Below are 11,151 nucleotides of genomic sequence, written 5' to 3'. Positions count from 1 at the left end.
GCGGCATCTTTAAGGGCCCGTCCGTCCCCGGCCCGCCGCCCCGCCCCGCCCGGCGCCGCGCCGCGCCGCCATTGGCGGGCCCGCCCGGCCCCGCCCCGCGCCGGGGCCCGCGCGGCCGCGCCGCCTGTCAGTGGCGCAGGCCCGGCCCAGCGGGCGCGGCCAGGGCTGTGCGCGCAGCGCGCCCTGGACAGCTCCCGCCGCCCGCAGACGGCGGCGGCGGCGGCGAGGCGAGGACATGGCGCGGGGCCGGCGCGGGCCCGGCTGAGCGGCCGCTGCCCGCTGCCCGCGGGGCCGGCGGAGCGGGCGGCCCGGGGCCGCGGCGCGCTGCCCTGCCCCGGCGCGGCTCGCCGCCCCCATGAGTGAATGAGGAGCGGCCGCAGCGCCCGTCGATGCCTCGGCAGGGAGCCGGCTGCCTGCGCCATGAACCCCGAGATGGCGATGGAGCCGCTGGGCAGCCTGCACGGGGCGGCCGGCCATGAGCCGGAGCTGATGGGCAGCCCCAGCCCCCACCACGGCGGCCGCGGCGCCGGGCCGCTCCGGGTGCCCCCGCCGCCTCCGCCGCCGCCGCCGCCCCCGCCGCCGCCGCCGCCGCCGCCGCCGCCGCACCAGGAGCTGGCCCCCGCCGCCGCCCGGCCGGCCATGGTGTCCAGCATGGCCTCGCTGCTGGACGGCGCCGCCGAGTACCGCCCCGAGCTCTCCATCCCGCTGCACCACGCCATGAGCATGCCCTGCGAGTCCTCGCCGCCCGGCATGGGCATGAGCAGCACCTACACCACCCTGACGCCACTCCAGCCCCTGCCGCCCATCTCCACCGTCTCCGACAAGTTCCACCACCCGCACGCCCACCCGCACGCCCACCACCACCACCACCACCACCAGCGCCTCTCGGGCAACGTCGGCGGCAGCTTCGCCCTCATGCGGGACGAGCGCGGGCTGCCCGCCGTCAACAACCTCTACGGGCCCTACAAGGAGATGCCCGGCATGGGGCAGAGCCTCTCGCCGCTGGGCAACGGGCTGGGCCCCCTCCACAACGCCCAGCAGGGCCTCCACGGCTACGGGCCGCCCGGCCACGAGAAGATGCTCAGCCCCAACTTCGACGCCCACGCGGCCATGCTGGCGCGGGGGGACCAGCACCTCTCCCGGGGGCTGGGGACGCCCCCCGCCATGATGCCCCACCTGAACGGCATGCACCACCCCGCGCACCCGGGCCACCCGCCGCCCCACGGGCCCGCGCTGCCCGCCGGCCGGGAGCGGCCGCCCTCCTCCTCCTCCGGCTCGCAGGTGAGCAGCTCGGGGCAGCTGGAGGAGATCAACACCAAAGAAGTGGCACAAAGGATCACGGCGGAGCTGAAGCGCTACAGCATCCCGCAGGCCATCTTCGCCCAGCGGGTGCTGTGCCGCTCTCAGGGGACCCTCTCGGACTTGCTGCGGAACCCTAAGCCTTGGAGTAAACTCAAGTCCGGCCGGGAGACCTTCCGGAGGATGTGGAAGTGGCTGCAGGAGCCCGAGTTCCAGAGGATGTCGGCCCTGCGGCTGGCAGGTAGGTGCGGGCCGGCGCCCCGCGGGAGGCCGGCGGGGAGCGGGGGAGCCGAGCGCGACCCTCCGGGAGCCGAGCGCCGCCCCGACCGGCTCCGCAGGGCGCTTCCCGCCGGTACCGGCCCGCCTCGGCGGCCTCCCCTTGCCGCCCTCCGCCTCGCCCGCCCTCAGCGGCCGGCCGCGGGGGCAAGGGGCTCGGGGGCCGGCCTGGCCCCCGCCTCCCCCAACGCCGCCACCTGCGCGGCCCGGCCGGGGACCGGCGGGGCGCGGCGGGGCTCGGGGCTGGCGGAGAGACGCTCCCCGCTGCCGGCGGTCGGGGCCGGCCTGGAGGCCCCGTCCCCTCCCCGTCCCCTCCCCGTCCCCCGCCTCTCTCCGCGGCCGCTGCCGGGCGGCGGGGCCGCTCTCCCGGGCCGGGTGCTGAAGGGCGCTCCGCGCCGCTCCGCGCTCTCGGCGAGCATCCCCTCCTGCCGCTCCGGGGCGCGGCGGGAGGGAGAGGCCGAGCGCTGGAGGGCCGGGGGGGGGGGGGGACGGGGACCGCGGACCCCGGGGCAGGCGGGGCCGGGCGGAGCGGCTGCGGGGGGGAGGGGGGGGTGGGCGGCAGACCCCGCGCAGCCCCCGCGGCCCGCCCGCATTGTCCCGCGGAGGGCGCGCGGGCGCCCCCTGGCGCGGGCGCGGGGCGCCGCAGCCCCCATTGTTCTGCGGGGGCCGGCCGCGGCGGTGCGGGGGGGGACACGGACACACGCGCGGACACACGCACACACGCACACATACACACACGCCCCCCCCCCCCAACCCGGTAAGGCAGGACTTCGGGCAGGGCCCTGTCACGCCTCTGTGTCCCCGTCCCCCCCCCCGTGGAAATTGCGCGTCTGGTGGATATGGCCATAGGGTAAATGGGCAGGCTGTGACACGGCCAGACACGCGTGGACGGACGCGCAGACCGCAGGCGCGGCGGTGTGTGCCTGCGCCCGGCTCGGCTCCCCGCTGGGACAGCGCAGTGTCCACGGGCGCCGTTTAGACACCCGGGGACGTTTGCTCCGACGAGTCCGTCCTTCTTCCATCTCCGTTGCTTCCAGCCTGGCCGGACGAATCCTCACGCGTTACCGATTAGCGGAGGGCAGGTACGAAGCGGGCTTTCCCGAAGGCTGCCTCTCGCCCCGGAGCCCACTCGGAGGGGTGGCTGAGGGGAGAGTGATGGGGGTCTCTGCCCGAGCCGGACCCTCCTGGCGGCTCTTCCCCCCTCTCCACGGTGGTACTGTCTCGTTCCTGCTGCGCTGGTGCCGCGGTAGCTCCGCACATCCCACAGCCCGCAGAGTAACGGGGGCGAGAGCTCTGCGTGGCTTTGCGGGGGATGGGGGGGGCTCTCGGCCCTTCTTTTGTCTCCCGCGGAAGACGGGGGGAACAATGCCGTTTGGAGAGACAGGGGCGAGCCCTGCGGCACCGGGCCGGCCCGGGGGGGGGGCTGCCGGCAGACCCGCACCCCAACCGCGCCAAGATCTCTCCTTCTGCCACGGGATTCCCTCCGCCACAGCGAGCGAGTGCGGGGCTCCCGGCCGCTCCTTCTCCCTCTCCTGTTTGGAGACGGTGGGCTGCTCTCCCCCTAGGCAGGGAGGTGGGCACAGAGGGTCCCTGCGTGCAGGGCAGCTGCCGAGCTGGGGTGGGATGCGTCAGAGCGGGGGGACGAGGAGCCACGGGTGACAAACACCCCCCGGGCATCCAGTTCTTCTGTATTTTCAGCCAAATGAAGGTCCCGAGGTTTGTCTGCAACAGGAGCATCAGAGGAACAGAAAGGGGTTTGGGATTTGGTTTTTTTTTTCCTGAGCACGCGGTGATGTCGCCTTCTCAAACAAACGCGTATCTAGAGGGAAATCGATGCAGATAATGTTTAGAAGATTAAAAGAGCATTAATGCTGGCAACAGGAGCATAAACGCGTGGACCCAGTTTTCATTGATCTGGAACCTGAGCCGGCTCATTTCCAGTAATGCTGCTGGTGCTTTTCCTTCCCAGCACCGGTCCTGGGTGGGGGGTTCCCCACGGAGCCGAACATACAGGGCAGGAAATCAGAAATCGCATCTATGCACCCGCCGGGCGATGTCCGTGCTGTCGCCCGGCAGGTGCGTAGATGCGATTTCTGATTTCCTGCCGCACCCACGGAGTTATGCATATATAATTCTGGATCTCCACTCTTCCAGTTCCCCCTGAATGCCTTTGCATCCAGGAGTAAAGTTTGGAGAGAGCTCGGTCGCCGAGTGGGCACGGGTTCCCCATGGAGTGGGAGCCAGAGCGGGAAAGACCTTTGCAAATTACTGTTCCCTTCGGGAAATTGATTTTTTTTTTTTATTACCACGTGTGAATATGCAGCTTCATTGCCTCAGTGCTTCCTTCTTCCCCTTTATTCACCTGCTTAAATCCCTCTGAGCAAGGGGAATAAGCCAAAAGTATTTCAGATTTCTGAAAAACACTAGCCGTTTGCCCCGTGCTCCTGTAAATTTTTCCCAAACGGGATGAAAATCTGCTGTCCTTTGAGGGAAATCCCCCCTCTCCCCGTGGGAGCTGTAGCAGTGGGATGCGCGTATTATTTCTTCTTATTACAGAAGATATATAATAATTTTCTATTCTATTCTTTCTTATTCTGTCTGTGCTTATTATCTCTTCTTGAGAGAATCTGAAAGGCCCCTAAGCCGGCGGATGGTGCTCAGGCGTTTCTGTGCTGGAAGCACTGCCGGTGCTGCGCTGCTCGGAGGAGTACGGGCAGGGAGGGCTGTCTGCGGGCAGAACCGGCAGCCCGGGCAGAGGTGTGGGCAGCTCACGACGTGGAGTGGCAGTTTCGGTGCGTGCTTTGGAAATCCGAGGGCAAAACATGGCTTTGGCCTCACCGTGTGAGCGTCTTGCTGCGGGAGCAGCGGCGAGCGCTCTCCCGGGGGACACCGGGCTCCTCCCGGGGGCAGCTGGAGCAGGACGGGGCTTTTGGGGAGCTGCCCTGCGCTTCGGACAAGCGCTTCTCCCGCAAAAGCAAAACGAAACACGCGAAACCCCGCCGCCCCCCCCCCGGGGGGAGGGCTCCGTCCGCCTCGACGGCGGTGTCACCCCCCGGACCTCGTCCCCAAAACGGGCTGCCGTCCCCTTTCCTGCCCCTCGGGGCGGGGGGAGCGGTGCTGCCCCTCGGAGCCTGCCCGTCCCCCCCCCCCGCCGGCGGGAACGCCTCGGTGAAACCTTGACCGGCTGCGTCCCCGTCGGGCAGTCCCTAAATTTCTGCCGGCGTGAAAAATACTGCTGATCTGTAGGTGAGTCAGTGTACTTCGCGGGGGGGGTGAGTTCAGGGGGCAGGGTTCAGCTGCGGATCGGGTTCATCGAACGCGAAGCCGCGTCCGCCCGCGCTGCCGTCGTGTGGCCCCGCCGAAGCCGGTGACCGCCGGCGGCGGCAGCTCGGCCCGGTGCTGGTGAGCAAGGCCCGGACCGGACCGGTCCGGTGCCTTCGCTGTTTTTCGGGGCCGATCCGCAAAACGCTGGCCCTGCTGGTTTGCATTTCCCGATCGCTGAATCCCGTTATTGATGATTATTTTGTACCGAAACGCCGTCAGAGATTCCTTCGCGCAGAAGAGGGGCGCGGGCCCCGCCGGATTCCCACCCCTTCGATGGCGGCGCGTTTCGAGGGGGGGCGGCTCTGCCAGCCCTGCTTCCCTTTGCCTGCCCTCGCCCGAGGGGCAGCGGCAGCTCCCGGGGCTCATTCTCCCCCCGCGGCCCTCCGCGGGTGTCTCTCCGCGGACCCCCGTGGAGCAGCCCCGAGGGGGCTCGGAACACTCGGTTTCACGGGAGCGGTGCTCGGGGCTCCATCGCGGGTCCCCCCCGTGAAAGCCCCGGCCGTGCCTGACCCTTCCTCGCCACGGCATCACCCCACACCGCCCCCCCCCCCCGCGGCCGCCGGTCCCCGTGGGGCGGCCAGAGCGCGGTGCCCACGCAGGGACAAGCTCCGCTTCCCCCCCGCCCCCCCACCCCCGCCGCGGTTCTGCCCGCTGTGGGTGCAGCGCAGCGCGGCTGGGGGAGCGTCCGTGCGTCCGGGAGCGGGGCCGGCGCTGGCCTCCCCCCACCCCGGGGCGGGGGGGGCTCAAAGCCCCCCTTGCCGGAGCCGCGGGAGCGGCGGCGGCACCGTCAGCACCACGGACAGCGGCGGCGGGAGCGGGGCGGGGGGGCGAGGCACCCGGGGCTGCGGCCTCTCCCCGGTGAACCGGGGGGGCCGAGATCCGCGGCCCCCCCCCGGGGCTGCGCTGGTGCGGCTGACCCCGCCGCACTCTGACACCCCCCCAGCGCCGGGGTGGGGCGGGGGGGGGTCCTCATGCGGCAGCTGCTGGCGGGGGGGCGGCTGTGTGCAGGCGGACTGTTGTTGTCCGCCCGTCCTCTGCCGCTTTGTGCCGTACCTAGTGCTTCTCCCTCCGGATTTTGAAAAGTGTTCTGTTGTCTGTAGCCACAGCTAAAAATTAAGGCATAACAACGTCTGGACCCGGTGCGTTATCTATATATAAAAGTACTTCTTAGCGTTGAACTAAATATACAGGTACCTAAAGATTCTTTGAAAGGTGCTTAGTGGCTTGAAATATTAGTGCTCTCTGCAGATATGGATTAGTGGTTATGTCTGAACAGTCCACGCGGTAAATTGTGGTGCTGGGTGATAAATTATATTTCTCATGTACCAACTTTCTGAAATAATAACCCACCCTATCTTTTTGTTCCACGTTATTTCTGAAGACATTTCTGCCCTGCAAAAATTTGCATACCACTTTGTTCGGCAGCCAGTTTTTATCAGTTCTTGACTGGCTGATAAAGATAAATCTGACCATTTTTGCCACTGAATGCATTTCTCTCTCTTTTGCCCTCTACTTTATTTAAGAAACAATTGGTCGATCAACATGTGTTACTCATTCTGAGCTTTTTCAATCTATTCTTCACTATTTCCTCATTAGATTTTTTTCCCCAGCATCTCATTTTTTTCCTAGTATCCCTTGGCCATCACCATCTAAACTGAAATATCCCAAACTCAAACATTCCTCTGCATCCAAAAACTGACAGAATTTATCTGTGGCGAGGAACACATAAAGGAGAGGACAGTTTTGCCAAAAGGATTATTTTCCAGTACCGGTTGCTGTTTCTTCCCTCACTCTTTATAGGGACATTTTGACTCAAACTTTGCGCTTTTTTCTGCACCGTGGCCCTGGTTGCTCATCCTTAGCACTCCTCCCTTGCAGTATTCGCAGAGTCTTGTCCTAGATGTTCCTGCCATCCACCAGTTCCAAGTGGCTTTTTCATCCCTTCCAATTAGACATTACTCAGAGATGACAAGCTTCTTGCCAGTAACCCAACACGTCTATTCTGCGTCTCCAAGCACTAAAAGTAGCAGACTCCTTGCATCAGAGGAGCTCCCCTGTGGCTGCCTTCAGAGTGCAAACAGGGCTCTGCAGGTGTACGGAGAATTAATCTAACAGGGAAAGCAGGGCTGAAAAGGACTAGAGACATCACTCGTCCTGACAGTCTGCCCCGTTCTTCAAGAATCTCCAGTGATGGGGATTTCTCTGGCTACCTAGGCAATCTCTTCCAGGGCTTACAGGTACAAAAAAAATCCTTAATGACTAGCCTTAATCTCCCTTTTTGTCTTTTAAATCCTTTGCTTCTCATCTTATCCCCGCCAGACACAGGGAAAAAATGACTCCCTTTCTTCTGATAGCAATCTGTTTGTATTTAAGACTCCTATCTTGTCTCCTGTCTTCTCTAGAAAAAGCCCCATCGTACTTTGGAGATGCATATGCAGAGAAAGCATTATGTCCAGTGGGACAGATAATACATCTCTTTTTCCCAGGTAAAAGATTTTGTATCCAGCTCTATCAATCTTGCAGACTTTTGCATAAAAGGCTCTCTGATTTATAGAGGACTTTTGTACGCAGAAATCATACAAAATAGACTAATCTCAAATGGGTTCAGTGATAAGATCAACAAGACAACTCACTGATGGCAGATAGAAATGCAATCAAAAAAGAAATTGGAGTGTTTTGGGGTTGTTTGGGTTTTTTGAGCTATAAAATCAAACTACTCCATTGTGAAAAAAGGGGACTCAAACCACTGGTAAATGCTGCACAAAGGAATTATTAGACAAGCGATAGAGGCTGGCAGTTTCCCAAAACACAAATTGTCTCTGGGACCAAAATATCTCTAAGTAAGCAGAGAACATATTTATGAGTAGTGGTGATTTTCCAGCAGATCTCATCTTGTCATAATGGGCATTTAAGAACGGGGGCCTGCGCTGAGGCATTAAGCTTTGGCAAAGCGGCACGTAGCTGAAGAAGGTAAAGGAAGAGCATGAGGAAGTCTTCCTCGGAGAGCTTCCCACACACCTTCCTCTCCGCTTTCCTTCTCCTCTGTGCTTATCATGCCCCCTCGTTCCCATATCAGGTGAGGACACTGCTGCTTTCCTCGGCAGCCAGTGTCACAGCACAAACATCTTTCCACCAGCTACTGCTGGTAAGGACCAGTGGCACCACAGCACCATGTCAGCCCTGACCACAGCCTCCTGATGTGCAGAGGCTCACGTGGATTAGGTATAAGCTTTTTCCCCGTCCCAAAGCTTTTTCCCTGTCCTTCTGACATCTTCAGTGCCAACTTTCTCCTCCATCATGCCCGGATCCTGCCAGGGTGCAGCGTCTTGGTGTCCTCTCGCATCCAGCCCTGACAGGGCACGGCAGAAGAGGTGTCCTGTGGGGCATGGCCGCACAGACCCGATGCTGGAGCCATGCTGGGTGTCAGCCGGCTTGTACCACGGGGGTGACAGGACCACTACTTGACGCAACTGCTATCAGCCACATAGCCTGCTGAAGTGCCATCCCCTCTCCCATCCACCAGCTGCATGGTAGCACGTTCGCTGCGGAGGAGGGAGACCCATGGCCCCTCTGCCTGGAAGGAGCTCACTCCCTTCCTCACCTCCGCACGCTACCTCGTTCGCACTGGGCAGGGGAAGGACACTGACCTCTCCTGCTGAAGCCACGCTTTTGTAAGCCCCTGGGAAGAAGGACGTGGGAACCTGACTGCACGGCAAAGAACACCGCTCCTGCCAGGCCTGCTCTTGCTTTGTGTATTCAGCAGTCGTCATCTGAAGTGCAAGCAGAGCTCGGGGAGCCAGGAGGGCAGCGCAGGTCTGTCTTTCCCAGATAAGTCGGCAGAGCTTTGCTCCTGTCCTCTCCTGTTCTTCGTAATTGCACCCTATCGGTAACAGCCATTAAAAGGAAACAATAATTTCCTGCTTTCTCCCATGAGTCAGAATTTCTGAAAACAAGCTGGTTCTGGAGGGACACGGCAAGAACTCAGTAGGTCCGTACTTTCCCTTGCAGTAGGGCCCACGGGACTCAGCTTGCGACTCTGACTTGCAAGTGTAAAGTGCCAGGAGGGAGCCGCAGCACGGGAGGGTGTCAAAGCGGCATAGCTATGGGAAAGCTGCGAGGTGTAGTCAGCAGAAAATAAGAAGGCAACGTATTTCAAATTCTAACCCACGCTAAGATTTCAGACTCCTATTCAGTGCTTGCTTACCTACCTCAACTTTAAATTCCCAGTCCTTTCCTGGAAAAGATGCCTGAAGCGCTTCCCTTTCTCCACGGGGAGAAGGTCACAGCTGTATCCTGGTACTTGAGGGGATGTGCTGGCGCATCACTTGTAGATGCTGCTACAACAGGCAGGGCACTCGGTGTGGGGAAGGTCTGGTTTCAGCTCTGTGCTCTGACAAGGGGAATATAAATCCTTGTTACAGAAAAGTGTTGTAATTCAGCTGGAAACTATTTTGGGATTCAAAAGGGAGAATCTCCAGAACAAGAGGAGACATAAATCTCCCAGGCGTTAGAAGTGAAGGACTCGCAGAGCGCAGTTTGAAGGAGCCAACGTTGTGCCGTGACTGGGCAGAGTACCCGAGCGGCCGCGCTGCTGCGAGAGCTGGTGGTGCCGGGAGTGGGACATCAGCGCTGCAAGCGGGGTGACACTGCTCATCGCAGTCGGGCGATGGCTTTTAGATGCCGCCGTGTCTACAGTTTCTGTCAGCTCGTGCTTCTGAAAGCAGCTTGGACTCTGAACCAGCACCAGTGTATTTTGGCACCCCAGCGAGGTTGATGCAGTTATGCAGTGTGTCCGTCTGTCTGTCCCTGCAGCCCCACCGCTCCCCTCCTCGCAATGTCACTGGTTCCCTGCGGGGTACCACAGGGGTGTCACTGCACCCAGGACCAGAGGTCTCACGGGTAACTGGGCAGTTGCACCCCTTCTTGTGAAAACAGGAGTCCTGTGGGGAGAAGGAAGGTGCCCCAAGTGCCTGCCCTGCAACAAGGCTACGGCATGAGCTTGCACCAGCTGGAAGGTGATCCCGGCAGGAGGGAGAGCTTACACATACCCCAGCTGTTGGAAAGGAGACCTCCCAATCGACTCCGAAACAGAAATCTGTCAGAAATCACGTCTGTTCCTTTTGCAGCTCGCAGAAAAGCTTGTTTGTAGAGAGAGAGATGGATATTGAGTATCAGGGGACGCTCCCTGCCTCGGCCACAGAAGAGAAACTGGGGGGGCTGCCTTGCAGAAACAGCTTCAGTGCATGGTTAGAGCTTGCAGCCGCTCGGTGACAAGGAGTACATTGAAACAGTACTGCATGCTCACCGAGCCTCCACTCATTCTCGCCCTAGAGTGCAATAAATCGGCCCTATCCCATCTATTATTTATTATTCTGTATTAATGATGGAAGTATATTACAATAGTACTTAGAGGCCCTTGTCATGGATCCCGCACTGAGATGGGTGTTGCAGCACTGCACGGGAGGAAGCAGCCCCTGCCCTGCAGAATTTACAGCCCAATTTCAGCCACCCAGCAGATTTACAAGAGATTTGACACAAATAGCCTGAGACCTGCTATGTGCCAGAAAGAAATATAAAAGAACCAAGTCCCCAAACCCATTCATCTTTTCTTCTGGAATAGCTGAAGGATGCAAGACCTAGAGAGAGGAAGGCGTTCCTTCCGTGACAGAATTAAGAGAGAGAAAAATCAGGTTGAGTATCGAGAAAACCCATTCCTGGCAGGAAGCAGCGAGGTTGTGCACTTCTTTCTCAGAGTGTTGTAGCAGTCCCTGTATCTCCAAACAGGAATTGCCATGTAGGGAACATCTTGCTGTTACAGGAGGGTCGGTTTGGGCAAGCAAAAAGATCTTCTCCCATAACGGCGGACCTTCTCTGGAAGAACGGAATTAACGCTTGTGCTACGCTTCTCATTTGTGGGCATACTCTGTTTTTCTAGATAAATGCCATCAGAGGGCATTCGTAGGGATTACAGAGATCAGGAGGGTTGCGTGCATGTGTGCAGCAGATGGAAATGAGCAGGTGAAGGCACACTGGCTGCACATCCTGACAATGTGATTATTTGCATCTTCATTCAAATTGTTTCTTGTTACATAATGATTTTGTACACAGTGGAGTACTTAACCTAATTTGTATTGATCTCAATTGCTTTCATTTGTGCATACTTAATTCAGAGAGGTAATCAAATTGATTTTTGAGGCCTAGTTTTTAACAGATTGTAGTAACACAGATATACAAGAGGTTGCTTTAAGTGAA

At 60.1% G+C, this 11,151-nt stretch overlaps 1 protein-coding gene across 1 annotated transcript in view; it reads left to right on the top strand.

Annotated features, from left to right (window-relative positions):
• Positions 1-295: 295 nt before the first annotated feature.
• The window catches only part of ONECUT2 (one cut homeobox 2), a 28,725-nt gene continuing 17,869 nt past the window's right edge, over positions 296-11,151 (top strand). Inside the window, exon 1 of the mRNA XM_069775547.1 lies at positions 296-1,540. Within this exon, the coding sequence (XP_069631648.1) occupies positions 364-1,540 (1,177 nt within the window). The 5' untranslated portion in view covers positions 296-363. The remainder of the gene's footprint in view (positions 1,541-11,151) is intronic.

Source organism: Haliaeetus albicilla, chromosome W (genome assembly GCF_947461875.1).
Source record: "Haliaeetus albicilla chromosome W, bHalAlb1.1, whole genome shotgun sequence".
NCBI lineage: Eukaryota > Metazoa > Chordata > Aves > Accipitriformes > Accipitridae > Haliaeetus > Haliaeetus albicilla.
Note: the sequence above shows the minus strand (reverse complement) of the source record. Positions and strands in the feature narration are given on the sequence as shown.